This window comes from Molossus molossus, unplaced genomic scaffold (assembly GCF_014108415.1).
Source record: "Molossus molossus isolate mMolMol1 unplaced genomic scaffold, mMolMol1.p scaffold_m16_p_4, whole genome shotgun sequence".
In the NCBI taxonomy this organism is placed as follows: Eukaryota; Metazoa; Chordata; class Mammalia; order Chiroptera; family Molossidae; genus Molossus; species Molossus molossus.
In genome coordinates this window covers 97,091,410-97,112,289 of record NW_023425377.1, presented here as the reverse complement: position 1 = coordinate 97,112,289, position 20,880 = coordinate 97,091,410, and the positions used below count along the sequence as shown (strand labels likewise).

Here is a 20,880-nt window from a genome sequence, read left to right as displayed (position 1 = left end):
TGAGTTTTCTCTAACAAAAGTACCTGTTGACCAGGTAAAAACTTTTTTAATCACTTTAAAAGACTAATCTTGTAATAAGGAAAACACTACACATTTAAAAAATTTAGATGCAAAACGGGGAGTAACACAGGGAAAGTGATGGAAGTATTCCATAAAGAATGAAAACATGGATGGGAGAGAAAAGCGGTTATAAAACGATTCCCCCAAATTAAGAGTGACAAACCTAAAATTACACCAATCAGGTTTAACACTGAATTTTATCTAACTGACACTCCCACCAACTATCTTGGTATGGAATCTGATATCGAAAAATAATTCTAAAACAGAAAGAATACAGGGTGGGGCAAAAGTAGGTTTACAGTTATTTGCATGAAAAATACAATAATTAATAAATAATAACACAAGAATATAAACTCTGTTTTCTGTACTCACTGTAAACATACTTTTGTCACTCCTTGTATTAGTAATATTAGCACGTGGCTAAAATATATTATACTATTAATATGTACGGCTATTTTTAATCTACATTTCCTTCTTACATCAACACTAAAAACACTACCTTCTTTTGTAGACAATGGTAACAAAAAACCTTTCATAGCTTTTTTATATATATACCAAATCTCTCCAACAGACAAACAAAGCTGTCTTTATGATGAGCAAAAAGCAACCCTTTCCAAATGAGCTCAATGAAAGGATTCAACTATAAAATTCATGTTAAAATAAAATAGTGCCTGAGTAGTGAGAGAAGTAGGTGGGTAGCTGGTGGTCAAAAGTGCTTAAATATTCAAATACAAAGAGCTCTCACAAACAGAACCTAAGAAGTGTGAGTATAAAAGTTACTAAAAACTGAATACATAATTTTAAGTCTATATACATTTTCCCACACCTTTTGCATTTATACTTATTTGTAAAAAGAAAGAAAAAGACAGGTTAGGAAAACAAACGTAAAATGTCACGTAGTTGTCAATTACCTATTTTTATTTTTTCATAGTTTTATTTTAAAATTTCACATATAGCGACTACTCGCTTAATGGTACTACATGTATAGATAAAACATCTTTGGTCATATTATAACATATGTAAGAATTCAAGCAGCTTTCTTGTTGAAAACAGAAATCCTCAAGTATATGTGCAACTGCTTTGGACAGTGCAGCCAGGCAGAAAGAAATTAAAAATAATAATAAGGTTCTAAAACTGCCTGTATTGGGATCTACTACTAATCAACCATCTGTGTCTTAGTTTCCTCAAACATAAAAAATAGTTTACTTATCATATATTTATGAATAAATGAAAATCAAGCACTTAAGAAGATCTTTGAACCTCTTAGAAATACTTCACACCATCTTTACACTGGGATTTTTAAAAGCATCATTTCAAAATATGCTTATTTCACTTCATCAGATTAGAAACAAAAAATTCTCAGAAAAGATTCTCAGAATGTTATGTAATTAACATGTAATTTTTTATAGCTACTTTTTAAATAAAAACAGATATGATCCCAGTCATTGGGATAGGGTGGTGGCTAAAATTTTAGATTAAGAACTTAAAATATCCCAGTCACAATTATACATGCTGATCACAAAGCTGATCTTCAGAGACCATTTTGAGAAATAAAAAGACTAACTAATGTCTTTTGAGGTCTTATTTCAGTGCCCTTTAAAACTAATTCATATTATGTGTGTTTCTAGCAAAATCTGCAGTTTGGGTAAGTATCATCAGAAATAGAAAATTTAAATATCTTTTCACAAAACTCTCAATAAAAAAATTAAACACAAATAAATATATCATAATTTTATAACTTACCGTATGATAGCCTCTAGGTAAAGGTGGTTTGCCCACAGGATAAGGATCCACAGTGTCAATAATTGTTTGCCTTTCACCTTTCTGGTTAATTTTTCTAAATCTCCTTCGAGACTGTCGATGAGAAGCTTGACGCTGAAAATATTCTTCATTTTCATCCATATAGTCCACCTGAAAAGAAAAAAAAGCCCCCAAAATTTCATTTCTTCAAACACAACATTCCATATCAAGATTAAAATCAGAATAAAACTTACAGATAGTTCATATTCATTCATTTTGCAAAGACATTTGTAGCCAAACTACCTAAACAGATTTTAAGTGCTTTGGAACTTCTCTGGAACTAACTGGTTTTAAGTAACTTTTCTTTTACGAAGAGGCATTTTCAGTTCCACTTAGGACAATATGGGTAACTCTTGAATTTCCTGTAGTTTCAAAAGGAAGGATATTTTCAGTAGTCTTTGTACTGATCTAGTAGTGAAAGAACTCACTGGATACATTACCACACATTATGAAAGTAACTGCCCCATTGTCAACTAAAGCACAAAAACACTGGTGTATATAAGTAAATCTGTAAAAACCCCTGAATCCCAAATGATTTCAATAAGACTGCTAGCAGAATGGCTTTGGTAGATTCCCTGAGGGTTTCTCTTCCTACTTTCATTCTGTGGATTAAGTTTCTTTTTTTATAGTGTTGGTTTGCTTTTTTAAAATCCTCATTTTAAACATTTCTGAAACTCTGATGAATGGACTAATAGAGAATACATTACATTAGGGTAATCCTCACCATACTGATATAATGAAATGTGATTGCTCACTATAAGGCATATTTAGATGCTAAAACTATTCTCACACTAGCAACGCTGGTTGTTTGTATAATATTAGCAAGCATAAAATTTTCAAGGAACTTTGAAGATCAAAAAGCCTTCAGAGAAACAAAAAATAGCACTAATGAAGTCCAAAATCTCTAGGAAATAGCTAAAATCTTTTAAAGACCTGTACCAGCAAGATTCTATTTATCTGCCTACATTTTTTCAATCCCAAATCTTTAGTTACCACCATGCTACTTTCTTTCTTAAGAGTAAATTTTGTGAAATTTTACCAGAAGTTTTCACTAGCTTTGATGAGAAACTTATTTCCTATGGAATTCCTCTCCTGCATCATAGGGAAAAACCCTATTATCTTCTCTAAAAACAGAATAGTAGTCTACCAAGTACTTTATTAAATGTGAACTAAAAGCGTCCATCATCATCTATATTAGGCCACCATTTATTTTACAAGATTTTCCTTATAAAAGGATTCTGGAAGAGGAATAATATATCATTATCAATTAAATGTCTAAACTGGGAGTTCCTTCCATCTTACTTTTGTTGCTGATTTTTACAAAGGGCCACATCAGTTTTATATAGTAAAGGAAGAATGTGACAGGCTTTTTTAAAGCATAAAAAAAATGTTGCTGCCCTGGTGGGCATAGCTCAGTTGGTTGGGCTGTTATCCCAGTGCACCAAAAGGTTGCTGGTTCAATTCCTAGTCAGGGCACATGCCCAGGTTGTGGGCTCAATCCCCTGTAGGAGGAGGCAGCCAATCGATGTTCTGCTCTCACATCAGTGTTTCTCTCTCTCCCTCTCCCTTCCTCTCTCTCTAAAAAGCAATCAAAAAATCTTTTTTAAAAAGTTGCTAATATCAATTTTAACATTTTTTATGTATATGTCTTATCTAAATATAGTTTGTAAATCACACAATTCAGTTAACAAGAGATAAATAACTCAACAGAGTGTTTAACCAGCAAACTAATTCCCCATTTTTATTTCAATTAGTTAAAAAAAAACTGAAGTGATTTCCTTATGGCCACTGTTGCCTGCATACATATCACCTTGACTCATTTTAAGTTATCTCTCTCATTCCAATCAATTTTTAGAGAGCCAAGATCCTGCAATTCATTCTCCTGAAATTTCAAGTACATGGTACTATCACAGATTGATTTACAAAGTTCCAGCACCACACATTTAGGCACTTGCCCCTTTAAACTTCCTATCTTTTTCAGTTAATTGAATCCTTTCACTAAGTACAATGATTATAAACTCAAATTTATAATAAAAGTTATAAAATACATATATCCAAATTTATAAAATATATAGTACACTGTTATAAGTAGTTTGTGAAAGTGCTTTTATTTTGTAACAATTTTAGGGGAAAAAATTGTCTTCAAAGGAGTCTTCTTACCACAATCATTTCAGAAGGCTCTAAAACAATGCATTCACAGCCACGCCTAAAGCTTCCTGCAGAACGCTTGCCGAAACTAGAAAAGAAAAAAAAAAGATTTAAAAAATATTAATTGTGAATTTAAGCCAACCCTCAAGAGCAAAAATAAAAAAATTAAAACTACAAGAAGCACACACTGGAGAAAGAGTAACTATTAATCATTATTTACACAGAATGACAAGGAACCATTCAAATTAAAATTTCAGACACATATTTTTCTAGAAAATTCCAGCATAATGTTTTCAAATTAATAACGTAAAGCATCAGAATGAATATGTTCTGCGCTGGGCTGTTTTAAATCATTCCCAGTTAGGTAAAGCTTTAGAATATATATCTATTTTTTTAATCCTCGCCCAAGGATATTTTTCTATTTATCTTCAGATAGAGTGGGAGGAAGAGAGAGGAATAGAAAGGGGGAGAGAGAGAGCGAAACATCGATGTGAGAGGGACACATTGACTGGTTGCCTCCCACACGACCCCGATCAGGGCCGGGGACGAACAGTAACCAAGGTACATGCCCTAGGCTGGAATCAAACCCGAGGCTCACTGGTCCGTGGGCCGACACTCCACCGCTGAGCCAAACTGGCCAGGGCAAAGCTTTAGAATATTATAATAGAGATGGGAAATGAGTCAATGGTAAACTATAAAAAATTTTTTAAAAAGTATAGAGTGTATATAATTCCCTTCTATAACTTAAGTGGTTTTGATTCAAATTTTTTCACCTAAAAAGTGTATTTACTTTTCTAAATTTTCAAATCTATTTACGCTAAAATTTTAAAGAAAAAGGTATTCTTAAGTCTTATTTTTCTTAGCTATAAAGTGATTAAGTGGATATGCATATTAAATTCCTCCTGAAAACTATACTAGTGAACTCAAACATAGCACCTTTGCCCTATCTGTAAGAATTGGCACGTTAACACCAGAGCAGATTTATTCTCTCTCACATTATATGACGACTAGAACAATAAAGAGAAAATCCTGGCCCAGCTAGGTAATCCTGACTTGCTCTACTACTGCACCCCCCATCCCTACCCAATCGCTACTCCAAAAATCCTCCCTTCCCTACTGTCAACATTTTAGTAACCATTTTTAATAAACTATCTTTAGGAAAAATATGAGAAAAAAATTCTTCCAAAGAACTACTTTGTAAAGCAATTTTTTCCAAGTTAATTGTTGACATTTTGAGTGACTCCTATGGACAGTCTTGTTCTGTTGATAATCCTCTTTATAAATGGTGATACACAATGCATCAAACTTTCTAGTGAAAAAGTCATGTAAGATGAAGAGACCAGGAAAGTCAATATTTCACTGTATTACTGTGATCTCTAGCAAACCAACTAGACCATTTTCATATTCTAAATTTTACTCATATTTAAGAATATCAGGTTAGACTAGGCCATAACTTAAGTCCTTGCCTGCTCCAAAATTGTTGCTATGAAAATCAAAAACAGAATCATACTTAGGATATCTGGAAAAAAAAAATGTTTTAATATTTATTTGAATTCCTACATATATACTCACACATACAAATGTTCCTTGGTGCCACTGTCAGAAATAGACAATTGAATGAATTAGTTTTTATTACATGTTATAAGAAACTATAAGTGATCTACAGATTCAAAACAATATCTATTAAAATTCAAGAGCCCTTTTCACAAAGTGGAAAAGTCAATCTTCAAATTCAAATGGAATTGCAAGAGGCCCTAATTAGCCAAACAATTGTGAAAAAGAACAAAGTCACAGAACTCACATCCCACTTCTTGATTTTGAAATTTACAGTAGGAGGAATCAAAACAGTATGGTACTGGCACAAGGACAGACAAGAATAAAATAAAATTTTAAGTCCACAAATAAACCTATATATCTATGGCCAACTGACTTTTAAGGTGTGAAGTTCATTCAACAAGGGAAAAAAAGCTTCATCAACAATAGTGAGACAACTATATTTACACATGAAAAAAATAATGAAGTTGAACTCCTACCTCTCACCATAAACGAAAATTAAATCAAAATGGATCATTTACCTAAATAAAAGAGACAAACCCATAAAACTCTTACATAGAAAAACATAAGAATGAATACTCATGACCTTGGATTTGGGATTGGGTTCTTATACGTGACAACAAAAGCATACTCAGCAAAGAAAAAACAGATAAACTAAACTTCATCAAACTTAAAAACTTCTGTGTATCAGACTAATGTTATCAAGAGTCTGAAAATACAATCTAAAGAATGGGAGAAAATATTTGCAAATCATGTATCTGGGGAGGGTTAAATGTCCAGAATATATAAAAAACTCCTAGAACTCAACAACAAAAAGACAACCCAATTAAAAAGTAGGCAAAGGACTTGAATAAGACCATATACAACCAGCAAATAAGAATATGAAAAGTTATACCCTGACTGGTACGGCTCAGTTGGTTGGAGCATTGTCCCATATATCAAAAGGTAGTGGGCTCCACTCCCCTTCAGGGCACATACCCACGTTGCAGGTTTGGTCCCTGGTCAGGGCATGTTCATGAGGCAACCGATTGATGTCTCTCTGTCACCTCTCTTTCTCTCTCTGTCCCCACTTCTCCCTCCTTTCCTCTCTCTAAAAATCAGTAATTTTTTTTAAAAAAATTAAATGTTGAATAGAAACAGATGCATAGATTGGAGAACAGACTGATTGTTGCCAGGGGGGAGCGAAGTTGGGGGGGCTGGGTGAAAAGGGTGAAGGGATTAAAAAATACAAATTGGTACTTTGAAAATAGACATAAGGCCCTGGCCAGTTTGGCTCAGCGGTTAGAGTGTTGGCCTGCAGTCCGGAGAGACCTGGGTTCGGTTCCCGCTAAGGGCATGTGCCTCAGTTGCAGTTTGTCCCCGGCCCTGGTTGGTCGTGCGGGTGGCAGCCACTCGATGTGTCCCTTTCACATCGATGTTTCTCTCTCTCTCTCTCTCTTCCTCTCTCTCCCTCCCGCTCTACCTGTGCAAAAAATGGAAAAGTGTCCTCGGGTGAGGATTAAAAAAAAAAAAAAAAAGAAAATAGTCATAAGGATGTAAGGACAGTATAGGAAATATAGTCAGTAATATTATAATAACTATGTATAGTGCCACGTAGGTACTTGAAATATCAGGGAGGGAGGGATCACTTTGTACAGTATATGATTGCCTAATAAAAATAACATTGAATGTAAACTATAATTGAAAAATCAGGACATTTTAAAAATAATATAAAAAGTTGTTCAACATCCTTACTCATTAGGGAAAAGCAAATTAAAACCACAGTGAGATACTATTTCACAACTGACACTAGATGTGAATGAGATACTAGGATGGCTATCAATTAAAAAATAATAATAATCAGTGATAAAGAAAATGCAAAGAACCTGGACCCCTTGTACTTTGCTGGTGGGAAGGTAACATGCAGTCATTGTGGAAAACAGTTTGGCACTTCCTCTAAAAGTTAAACATGGAATTACCATAATTCCACTGCCAAATAAATATTCAAAATACTGAACATAGGAACTCAAACAGATATCTGCATACCAATGTTCACTGCAGCATTATTCATGAGAGCCAAAAAGGGAAAACAGCGCAAGAGCCCATCAACAGATGAATGTATCAACAGCATTAACAAAGCGTGATATATACATACAGTGGAATATTAGCCATAAAAAGGACTGGAGTTCTGACACAAGCTACAACACAGATAAGCCTTGTAAGCATTTTGCTAAGTGCAATTAACTAGTCACAAAAGAACAAATATTGTATGATTACAGTCATATGAAATATCAAGAATAGGCAAACTCATAAAGAAAGATGGTAGATTAGAGGTCAGGAGGGATTGGAGGAAAGCTTTAATGGTTACACAGTTTCTGTTGGAAGTTCTGGAACTTAAGTTTTGGAAACAGGCAATGGTGATGATTGCACAACGGTGTGATTATAATTAATGCCCTGAATTACACACTTAAAATTGTTAACATAGCATATTTTGTTTTGTGTGTGTGTGTATGTACAAGTATATGTAACAAATTTTAAAAATCTTATAAAACCAACTTTTCACCCTGGCCGGGTGGCTCAGTTGGTTAAAGCATCTTCCTGCACACCAAAAGGTTCGTTCATTTGCTTCCCAGTCAGGGAGCATACAGCAGGAAACCAATGGATGTTTCTCTCATCTCTCTCTCTCTCAAATCAATAAATGTATCCTCAGGTCAGTATTTTTTTTAAATCTTAAATCTCTCAGGGTGGAGAATTTTATTTATTTTTTTAATCCTCACCTGAGGACATTTTTTTTCATTTTTTGTTCAGATAGAGTGGGAGGGAGAGAGAGGAAGACAGAGAAAGAGAGAGAGAGAAACATCGACGTGAAAGGGACACATCGAGTGGCTGCCACCCGCACGACCCAACCGGGGCCGGGGACAAACTGCAACCGAGGTACATGCCCTTAGCGGGAACCGAACCCAGATCCCTCTGGACCGCAGGCCGATTCTCTAACCGCTGAACCAAACCAGCCAGGGCTCAGGGTGGAGAATTTTAAAAAGACCAACTTATCAAGAGAATTTTTGTTTGTTTCAATGGCTCTGAGTTTCTTGGCAAAACTTAAGGACTTGAATAAGAAAAAGTTGAAACTCTAGTTTAACCAAAGAACAACAAATCTTTAGGGGCAAAGGAAGAGCCAAGTTTGTGACTCAACTATACCATTGATAAACCTGGAACCAAGCTCTTTAGTAATGAAGTAAGCAATGAAGTAATAGAAGTTGTAGTCAAAAGAAAACTAGGAAAAGATGAGAAAAACTAAACAAATATTACTGAATTTTTTTTAAATTTGTTTTTATTGATTTCAGAGAGAGGAAGGGACAGAGACAGGGAGAGAGAGAGAGAAACATTGATGTGAGAGATACATCCAACAGCTGTCTCCTGCATGACCCCCACCCAGGATCAAGCCTGAAAATTGAGCATGTACCCTCACTGGGAATTGAACCAGAGACCTCCTGGTGCATGGTACAACGCTCAACCAACTGAGCCACACCAACCGGGATTACTGAAATAGTTTAAATCAGAGTTCTGAAGACAGTCAATTATACCTACATTTTTCTTTTACCCAGCATTAATCCCATTTTTGTTTTATCCCTGACCATAAATTAGAGGCCACCCCCTACCGCCCTATCTCTACACATATATATATGGGAACAGAGAGAACATTTTGCTTCCTCTTCCAAATAATAACTGGATACATATTATACAATCGATATAAACTCTGTAATTAATACAGAGCTTATAAGAATCTCACTAAATATAGACCCTACTCTTAAGTAGTTTGTAGTCTGTGGAAGATGAATACACAAAAAGCTCTGATGATAGGCTGAACCATGAGCATTATGAGTTTAATGAAAGTAATGTCATATGTTCTTCTATAATTGCATCACAAAACCAAAATGAATTTATAGAATTTCAGAACTGAGAATACATTGAAAGTATGCCATAATCCAATGTGCTACATCAAAGGTCCTGAAACATTTTAGATTTAGATAAAAGCCTCCAGTGATTATAATATGTATAGCTCATACCATCCTACTCTTCCCATGAGAACTGCCCCCCGAGTGAGTTCAATTCTCATTTCACAATTGGAGAAACTAAGTCAACTGACCTAAAAGTCAGTAAAATCAGATGCCCCAAATGACAGCTGTAACGCAGGAGTCTGTTATTGACCTTACATTCAATAATGTAAACTCTAGTCTTTGAAGCTTCACATTTAGGAGGAATAATTCCTGGGCCTCCTCAGGAATACTGCTATAGTCTTCACATTTCCCCAACAAGCACCAACCCAGTGACAAGTGGAGAACAGAGCTCTGTTAGAAGGTGGATTCTCAGAGGCTGGCTAGGCTCACTTACTAGCTAGATGAGTGAAAAATACACATCAGCTTTTGTAGTTCAGAAGCGATTCAAATTCAGCAAAATTACAAATGACCACCAAGAACCTGAGGGTTGCCCTGGAAGAGTCCAAGATCTGAATGCCAATCGATAAAAACCTGGCCTGTTCAGCAGCTGCTGCCAGAACTTCAACCAGTAGAACATCTGCTTCTTTGAAATGCCACTCATAATACCACACACCAATATAAACAGAGATATTTTTAAAGTTTAATCTCCTTAATTTTTAAAGTGCCATAGCCTAATTTTTAACCCCGAATTAAAATATTTTTACAAATTAATCAGTCGTCTAGTAGTTTCCGTCTTTCTGCGTGTACATACCTATGTATTGTACAAGGCACAACTATGAACACATATATATGAATAACTGTCTTTCAAAAACAAGCAAGATATAGGTAACAGTTATTGATCAGACTTGGCCTGAATATTTAAAAACCTGTTAGCCCTTTCTATACTAGATACCAGCCTTTCATAAGAGGCTATAAAATCAGAGAGAAAGAGATAGAGAGATTCAGAGAAATGCAGTATATATGTATTTTTAAGAATGCCAACAGTCTTCTGGTTCTAAAAAGAATGAACATTTAATTATTACGGTCTATTTTAAATCCTTCTAAATTGTCCTGTACAGCCGCTATTCAACCTCAATGTACTTCAGAATGTCCTTACAATCTTACATTAAACAACCAAAGATAACAACTAAAAGTGATGCAGGTTCACTGTGGGTCAATCTATTGGTTCTCTGAGATAGTAAAATAAAAACACCCCACAGCAAATGATTAATGAAGAGACCACCTGCAGGGTAACAAGTGGATTATTCCTAAATACTCCTATTTCTTTAGTAAAACTGATTTAGGAATTGTTCCTCCAGAAGCAGTTTAACAATCCAGATTTTCATTCCCAATAAATTAAACTTTGGCTAAACTTTTTATACAGTATAAATTAAGAATTACAAATTGTTCCTAAATGGAAATAAAATAAGTTCAATATTTTTATAGGTACAAAACTGAATGATTTATAATACCAAAAATAGGCAGACCAAAAAAAATTTACTAAAACACCATGCAAAATAGAGGGGAAAACTGAATAGCCTAGTAAACGTTCTTTCAAGTTCAAGAGACACAACAAGAAAGCACAAATGTTTGATAATATAAAGTCTTACCTAGTTTTCATAAATACCCATAGGTAATGATACACTGGACAGGGTGTTGCAGGCTCTTACTCCGGTAGGGCCATCCTGTCCTAAGTTTCTGTGACCACATTTTCCCCACCCAAGTGGATTCAATAGCACGTTCTACCAATGTGAGTTTCTACGAAAGGCCGTCACTGAGCACAGAACCCTCTTCTATCAGTGTCCTAAACCCGCCCTTTGTATGGGCCTCCGCATTCTTGTTGGACGTCAGAACTGCCCAGTGGAATGCAATGCCTCGGTAACGGAATGTAAACTTATTCATGTCAGGCTATACCCTGTGGGAGAATACACAGCAATCGTACTGAGATACTGGTATGAAATCCTAATGCACAAAATGATTAAAAATGTAATACTCCAAGATATAAATTTTTCATATCTTCATTTCTAAGAAATGATAGCAGATACTAACTTTTACTTTCCTCCTTTAAAATCTGATTAAATGACTGAAATGATGCTCCTAAATCAAAATCTATGTATTTGTTTTGGATTTATAGAAAATATTCACATGGCATTGTCTTTAAATAGAAGAGCAATAAATTAAAAAAAAAAAAAAAAACTAACAAAAAACTGCTGACTCCATCCATCCCATTCTCAAAAAGCAGCAGAATATACAGAAATAAATTTTAGAAGTTTAAGAGGAAAGTGGTTTGAAAGACTTAGCATAAAAATGCATTTAATCTTTTTAATATTTTATGCTCATTCATTAGTTCAACAACAAAAAAGAAAGTAACAGCTATTTAAAACAAAAACATATGCACACCAAGCACACATATACGTTGTATGTGTATGTAAATTACAAACTGTTTATAAAGCATGTCCTTTAACAGGCTCATATTTCAGTAGTAACTACTTGGGAAAACTAAGCATACAATTAAGCATCCCTGAATTTCTTTAAAGGCTCATTTAGAAATATTTTAACCATCATCACCCTGCACAAATTAACAGAGGTTTGTTCTTTTGCTCAGTGAATCTCAACATTTAACCTTTGCTTATAAAAACAGAACACAAGGAAAACAAAAAGGCCTCATAGCTGTATTTTTCCCCTCTGTTCATTTCTCAGTAGCCTGCTGTCTATTTAACTACAGAACTACTAAACATTTGGTATTTATGCTATTAATATTTTAATTCCTTTAAGAAAGAAATCTAACCTGCACTGTCTTCAATAGTATCTTTGGAGCACTAGTGACGGCAATGGCTCTGCCACCTCCACCTTCCATAGGAGCTCTTTCCTCTGCAGCAGTGAGCACTCCCCTTTCCCAGTGTGTTTTCTCTCAGTGAGTCCACGCGGCTGCTGGAGCTGGAGCCGAGAGCCAACATTCCTTCTGACGGCTAATTTCCTGCTTCGATGACCCACCCACCCCTCCTGGCTGCAGTTCTGTGTTACGCATGTTGCATGGGCACTGTTTCCGCATACCAGCCTCATGACCTCACCGGCTGCCTGACAGACGCTCTTTATCAATTTCTATTAATTCATTATCTACTCTCTTGTAAGTCAAGGGCAAGTAGGAAAATCTGCAATGTCTGCTCTCCTATGAGTCTTCAAGGTCAAATGCTTAGATGTGCTCAGCAGTGCAATTTTGTTATTAAAATTTACCCAAGCTGTACAACACACGCTGCTCTCCACCAAAGGAATGCTGAATTGTATACCTGGCTTGAGGGATTACCATGGAAAAGACTAGCATACATTTAAATCAAAACAACATGTGAAAAGTTGAAAGAAGCTGCTTTTTCTCTTGTTTTTCCCTTCGAGAGTAAAAAGGTGGACCTTACCTCAGCGGTGTTGGGGTGAAGAGAGCAAGCAGTTTTTCTCTCTTGCCACAGTTTAAACCAGCAAAGGACAGTGGTGTGATGATGGCTACACTTTGGTAGTGTCTCTGTCCTTGTGACCAAAACTGCTAGAGAACAGCTCAGCTAAATTGATCTGCCGCTATTAGTCTACACAGTGGCACAAACAGGTCTCTGCTGATCACAGTGCTTTGCACACAGATGGCAGCTGATCAGTCCGTATAAAAGTTATGATCCAGAACAGCGTTCCCCTTCAGCATGTAGACACGTGCCTTACCCAAACATCCCTGTTAAATGCTCACATTTCATTGTGCTCAGATCATCAGATGTGTGTTGAAGAGACAAAGAAGCTTAGCTCTAAAATACTATCTAAAAATGACCAAACAGATCTATGTAACTTGTCAACGAGAGAAATTGTCGATGAATTCAAATGAATGGTTGAGGTTAGCCCTAAACCAGAAAGAACCTGAATGGATCTCAAGAATCAAGCAAGATCTCAAGAATGCCAACCAAAAGTATGATCTTTTTTAAAGTCTATATGAATGGCACCAAAACCCAGTCACCAGCCTCCCCAAAACTTGGCACAGACCATAAGAGAAATTGAAATAATAGGCATGTCTTTGTAAGAGAGAATCTGAACAATAATTCAGGCCACTCGAATAATATACTGCATTCATAAATTTTGAAAGTTAAAAAAACACATTTCCGGCCGGCTGGTGTGGCTAAGTGGATTGAGCATTGTCCCATGGACTGAGAGGTCCCAGTTTGATTTCCAGTTAGGGCATATGCCCAGGTTGTGGGCTCAATCCCCACTGGGGGAGGGGAGCATGCAGAAGGCAACCAATCAATGTTTCTCTCTCACATCAATGTTTCTCTCTCTCTCTTTCCCTTCCTTGCTCTCTAAATCAATAAAAACATTTTAAAAAAAAAACACATTTATACCCTGGCCACTGTGGCTTGGATAGTTGGGCATCATGCCATGCACCGAGAGGTTGCTGGTTCGATTCCCAATCCAGGCACACACCTGAGTTTCAGGCTCAATTTCCGGTGGGGGGCATGCAGGAGGCAGCCAGTGGATGTTTCCCTCTTACATTGACATTTCTCTCTCCCCACCCTTCTTCTCTCTCTAAAATTCAATAAAAATATTTAAAAACACAACACATTTCTAAGAAAGGGAAAGCATAAACTCACACATATATGTAATTTTTTACAAAGATATCAAGTAATAAAATACCAATTTATTTAAAACATTTGAATGAAACATGGACATTTCTCAGGAGCCATACTTATCTTGGTTCATTTTGTTTTGTGAGTAATTTTTCCTTCTAATCTAACAATACATAACATTGGCAAAATTGTTTACCTGTTTCAGATCTTTCCTTATAGACTGAAGTGGTACAAACCTACTACTTATCATCAAAAATAAAATACTTAGGAATAAATTTGATAAAGGATTTGAATGACTTACACACTAAAAACTACTACGCAGTACTAACCTTGCAAAAGAAAATTATATAAGACAAAATATGAGATATACCATGTTCATGGTTTAGAGGGCTCAATATTGTTAAGACAGTAAAATTAATCTATAAATTTATTGCAAATCCAATAAAATCCTAACAACATTTGACGCTGATGAGCTGATTTTAAAATGAAAGGCAAGAACATAGAAAAGTTAAAACAATTTTGATAAAGAACAAAGATGGGATTTAACTACATAATTTCAAAAGTCACTATAAAACAACTCAAATGAAGACAATGTGGTATTGATATGACATGTAGATTAATTTAGAACAGAAAAGATATTCCAGAAATATACCTAAACAACTATAGTCAATTGATTTTTTAACAAATGTTCCCAGGCACATTAATGAGTAAAAAATATTATGTTCAATACATGATCCTGGAACAACTGAAAATCTGTATGGAAAAAATATAAACCTTAACCCTTAACATACTATACACAAAAATTAAATCAAAATAGATCTCACACCTAAATGGAAAAGCTAAAACTATTAAATTTCTAGAACAAAAACATGAGAAAACCTTTATGACATAAGGTTAAGAAAAAATTTCTTAAACAACACACCAAAGGCACAAACTATAAAAGAAAACATGGGCCCTGGCCAGTTTGGCTCAGCGGTTAGAGCATCGGCCTGTGAACCAAGGAGTCGCGAGTTCTATTCCAGTCAAGGGCACATACCTCGATTGCGGTTTGTCCCCAGCCCTGGTCTGGGTCGTGCGGGAGGCAACCAGTAGATGTGTCTCTCTCACATGGATGTTTTTATCTCTCCCTCCCTCCCACTCTATCTGAACAAAAATGGAAAAATATCCTTGGGTGAGGATTAAAAATAAGAAAACATGAACATAAGGGACTTTCATTAAGATGCAAAGTTTTTGCTTTTAAAAGGCATAGTTTAAAAAAAAAGGCAGATTGGGATCCAAGATGGCAGAGTAGGTAGAAGGTATACTCACCTCCTCCCAGGACCGAACTGGAATTACAACTAACATGTAGAACAATCAATCTGAGTAACTAACCGAAGACTAGCTGAAAGAAGTCTTATAGCCAAAGATTTACAGAAGAAGCCACATCAAGACTGGTAGACAGGGCAAAGATGAAAAGGGCTGGCCACGTGTAGTGACTGAGAATCTGAAGGGATATCCCAGCAGCATCGGTCCACCCTGAGGAGCGTGGGTCAACCTCATGCCAGGCTCCGGAGCCCAGAGCACCAGAGCTGGAAAGAGGTGCTCACATAACATCTGGCTGTGAGAATCAGTGAGGATTCTGCCCATTAGGGAGAGATGGAAGTCTGCTAGAAACCCAGCCACCCTCTTCATGGGTCAGCACACAAAATCTCATTTACAGCCACTTACTCTGGGCTCCAGTGGAGGGGGGAACAGCTCAGACTGAACTGGAGTGATGTGAGAAGAGACAGGGGTGTGTGGCTCTGGAGGGAGAGCTAAAGGGACAGCCCCGGGGTCCCTGTGCTGACTCCCTCTCCTATACTCACACAGAAGCCATGTTTCCTGGGACGAGCACTCCTCTCCACACAGCATCGGCCTAGGAGAATGCAACAGCACAACCCCTCTCCCCACCTCTGCCCCATCCTGCTGAGCTCACATCCTGGGGAAGAGTCAGATGCCTGAGCCCCTGCAGTAGAGGTCCAGGTGACTCAGGGACTGAGTTGTGTTGCTCTGGGGCAGGGGCCATTTCCCCCACCCAGCCATGCCTGACCAGTGCCTCCCCGAAGGAGAAATCCACTAGCCCCACCCTCCCGATTCTACGCACTGCCAAAGATGCACCCTGCAGAACTGTCAGCAGCTGTGGCCAGCTTGGGCCTACCATACAGACTTTCTAGGAATGCTACTGAGGAGGTCCAGGCAGAATCAGGGAGAAACTGAATTGTATAGCTCTAGGGAAGGGGACAATTTTCCCTCACACACCTAAACTGCACCACTGAAACCCCGACCCACCACAAAGGTCTGCACTCACCCAGTGTGTGGTGGCAGGAATCAGTGTATCCCGAGATTTTTTGCTTAGTGGCCTAAGACTCAGAGTGGCACTGCATTCAAATTTGTTATCAGTCCAGTAAACACCACTCGCCCCCTACCTGGTGACTCACTTAGAACCTACCTCTCCCAACTCACATACTGCCAGTGGCTCTTTCAGTAACTGAGCCTAACAGGCAGCAGGGTGGAAGCAGATCTCAGGGTGCCTTGGGCCTTCAGCTGATCTGCCCCTAGGTGATCCATGCTGGTGGAAGCCAGCCTTCATGAGCAGCTTGGCCCCTCCCATGCACACACAGGCCCAGCAGAGGCAGCCATAAACTGTAGCTTTGTAGCTTCAAACAGGTAGCTCAGGGCCGGTCACAGGCAGCACTTGACACTGATCTGCACTAAAGTCCCTCCCAAGAGGCCCTGCCAACATGCCTAGTGTCAGGATGCAGACCATATCAGAGCATGACCCAATTAGCTCCACAAGCAGCACACCCAAACGGAGATCTCAGCAGGCACCAGACCCTGCTGGGGTGAATTCTGTTTTGTGGAGTCAGCCCCATATAACAGCTCATACACTGTAAGCAGGGTCAATCCTCACAGCCAGCCAGCATGAGGGTCAATTCCAACCATGGATGGGCCAACAGCAATTAAGACTCAGCTACAACAGGAGGACTCATATAACCCACACAAGGACATTTCTGGAGCACCCAGCTCAGGTGATCAGGGATACTGTGCCACTGTATCTCATAGGACACCTACTACATAAAGTGACCATACAAAGACCGGAAGACATAGACGATCTGCCTAATACACAGAAACAAATGTAGAGAGCTACCCAAAATGGGGAGACAAATAAACATGACCTAAATGAAAGAACAAGAGAAATCCCCAGAAAAAGAACTAAATAAAATGAAGGCAAGCTATTTAACAAATACAGAGCTCAAAGCTATGGCTATAAGGATGCTCAAGAAACTTAGTGAGAACTTCAAGGACAGAGCAAACATAAAAAGTACATAGAAACCATAAAAAATAACCAATCAGAAATAAAGACTACAATATCTAAAGTGAAGAATACACTAGAAGGAATAAACAGCAGCTTAGATGAACCAGAAGATTGAATTAGTGGTACGAAACTAGAAATCAATTACAAGAAAAAAAAATGAAAAACACACAAACACATGGAGGCTAAATAACATGTTACTAACCAATGAAGGTGTTAACAATGAGATCAAGGAAGAAATAGAGAGATACTCTGAGACAAATGAAAATGAAAATACAACAACACTAAATGTATGGGACACAGCAAAAGCAGTCCTAAGAAGAAAACACATGGCATTACAGGCCTACCTCAAAAAAAAAACAGCCCTGGCCGGTTTGGCTCAGCGGTTAGAGCATTGGCCTGTGGACCAATGAGTCACAGGTTCGATTCCAGTCAAGGGCATGTACCTCAGTTGCAGCTCAACCCTAGCCCTGGTCAGGGTCGTGCGGGAGGCAACAGTTGTGTCTTTCTCACATTGATGTTTTTCTTTTTCTCCCTCTCTTCCTCTCTCCGCCTCCCACTCTATCTGAACAAAAATGGAAAAATATCCTCAAATGAGGATTAAAAAGCAACAACAACAAAATCTCAAATAAACAATCTCACCTTTCACATAAAGGAACTAGAAAAAGAACAACAAACAAAGCCCAAGTGAGTAAAAGAAAGGAAATAATAAAGGTCAGATAAGAAATAAATGAAAGAGCCCTGGCCTGTTTGGCTCAGAGGTTAGAGCGTTAGCCTGCGGTCCAGAGAGACCCGGGTTCAGTTCCCGCTAAGGGCACGTACCTTGGTTGCAGTTTGTCCCTGGCCCTGGTTGGGTCGTGCAGGTGGCAACCACTCAATGTGTCCCTTTCACGTCGATGTTTCTCTCTCTCTTCCTCTCTTTCCCTTCCATTCTATCTAAACAATGTCCTCGGGTGAAGATAAAAAAATAAATAAATAAATGAAAGAGTCTAAAAGGACAAAACAAAACATCTATGAAACCAAGAGCCGGTTCTTTGAAAAGATGACAAAGATTGATAAACCTTTACTCAGACTCATCAAGAAACAAAGAGGACCCAAATAAAGAAAATCAGAAATGAAAGAGGAGAAGTAACAACTGACACCACAAAAATATAAAGGATTATAAGACAATATATGCCAACAAATTGGACAATCTTGAAAAAAATGAATAAATTCTTAGAAATATACAATATTCCAAAACTGAATCAAGAAGAAACAAAAATTCTGAACAATCAGACTGATTACAACTCACAAAATTGAAGTAGTAATAAAAAACTTACAACAAACAAATGACCTGGACCAGACGGCTTCACTGTTTCTTTAACAGTCAAAGAACTGACACCTATCCTTCTCAAGCTATTCCAAAAAATTCAAGAGGAAAGAAGACTCCCAACCTCATTTAAAAGGCCAGCATTACCTTACTTCCAATAACAGCTAAAGACATTACAAAGAATGAAAATTATAGGCCAATATTGCTGATGAACATAGATGCAAAAATCCTCAACAAAATATTAGCAACTAAATTCGGTAATACATTAAAAAGATCATACACCATGATCAAGTAGGATTTATTCCTTGGATGAAAGGTTGGTACAATATCTGCAAGTCAATTAATGTGATATACCACATAAACAAAATGAAGGATAAAAATCATATGATTATATCAATAAAGGCAGAAGAAGCACTTAACAAAATTCAGTACCCATTTATGATAAAAACTCTCAGGAAAGTGGGAATAAGATAATGAAGAAGGAAATAAATGGCACTGGCTGGTTTTACTCAGTGGTTAGAGCATCAGCCCGTGGACCAGGGAGTCCCAGGTTCAGTTCCCCCTAAGGGCACGTACCTCTGTTGCAGTTTGTCCTCAGCCCCAGTTGGGGTCATGTGGGTGGCAACCACTCGATGTGTCTCTCTCACGTTGATGTTTCTTTCTGTCACTCTCTCTCTTCCTCCCTCTCTCCCTCCCGTGCTCTATCTGAAGATAAATGCAAAAAAAAGTCCTCAGGAGAGGATTTGAAAAAAAAGATACAAATAAATAAAAGCATATATCATGTTAATGAGTTGGAAGAATTAACATCATTTATATATCCATACTACCCAAAGCAATCTATACATTAAAGCAATTCCTATCAAAGTACCAGTGGCATATTTCACGAAACTAGAACAAATAATCCAAAAATATATACAAGAGACCCCGAATAGCTGCAGCAATCTTGAGAAAGAAGAACAAAGTTGGAGGTACTACGTTATCTGATAGCAAACTATACTACAAGGCCATAGTAATCAAAATAGCACGGTACTGGCATAAAAACAGATATAGATCAGTGGAACAGAACAGAGGGTCTAGAAATAAACCACGCCTTTATGGTCAATTAATATTTGACAAAGGCCTAGCCAGTGTGGCTCAGTAGATTGAGCGCTGTCCCATGGAGTGAGAGGTCTAGATTCGATTCCCTATAGGGCACATGCCCGGGTTGTGGGTTCAATCCCAAGTAGGGAGCGTGCAAGAGGCAGCAGAATAATGTTTTTCTCTCACATCAGTGTTTCTATCTCTCTTTCTTCCTTCCTCTCTCTCTAAATAAATCAATAAAAACATATTTTTAAAAATATTTGACAAAGGAGGCAAAAACATACAATGAGGTAAAAGACAGTCTATTCTATAAATGGTACTAGGGAAACTGGACAGACATATGCAAAAGAAATGAAACTAGACCATCTTCTTACACCATATACAAGAATAAACTCAAGAATAAACTCAAAAAGAATTAAAGACTTAAATTTAAGACTCAAAACTATAAAACACCTAGAAGAAAACTTAAGCAGTAAAATACTGAACATTTTTCTTAGCAATATTTTTTTCAGACATATCTCCTCAGGCAAGGGAAACAACAGAAAAAAACAACACGTAAACAAAAACAAATGGGACTACATCAAACTAAAAATATTTTGTACAAGCAAAGAAACTGTGAACAAAATGAAAAGACAACCTACTGAATGGGAGAAGATATTAGCCAATGATACATCTGATAAGGAGATAATCCCCAAACTTTATTAAGTACTCATACAACTCAACACCAAAATACAATAAAATTAAAAAATGGGCAGAGGACCTGAACAGGCACTTCTCCAAAGGGGACATACAGATGGCCAATAGGCATATGAAAAGATGTCCATCAGCATTAATCATCAGAGAAATGCAAATTAAAACCACAATAAGATATCACCTCACCTCTGTCAGAACGGCTAGCATCAATAAATCCATAAACAAGTATTGGTGACGATGTGGAGAAAAGGGAATCCTCATGCACTGTTGGTGGGAATGCAGACTGGTGCTACCTCTATGGAAAACAGTATAGAGCTGTGGTTCTCAACCTTCCTAATGCCACGACCCTTTGATACA

General features: G+C 37.4%; 1 protein-coding gene across 27 annotated transcripts in view; it reads right to left on the bottom strand.

Annotated features, from left to right (window-relative positions):
• Window positions 1-20,880, bottom strand: part of RAPGEF2 (Rap guanine nucleotide exchange factor 2) — a 247,229-nt gene that overhangs the window by 113,153 nt on the left and 113,196 nt on the right. For 20 of the 27 annotated variants that reach the window (XM_036239933.1, XM_036239937.1, XM_036239934.1 and 17 more), the window contains 3 exons: window positions 5,581-5,604; window positions 4,021-4,096; window positions 1,804-1,971 (listed from right to left, as the gene is read on the bottom strand). In XM_036239933.1, coding sequence (XP_036095826.1) covers window positions 1,804-1,971; window positions 4,021-4,096; window positions 5,581-5,604 — 268 coding nt within the window. Of the gene's footprint in view, window positions 1-1,803; window positions 1,972-4,020; window positions 4,097-5,580; window positions 5,605-20,709; window positions 20,735-20,880 lie in introns of those variants that run through there. The other 7 variants (XM_036239947.1, XM_036239935.1, XM_036239939.1 and 4 more) reach the window with 2 other exon arrangements.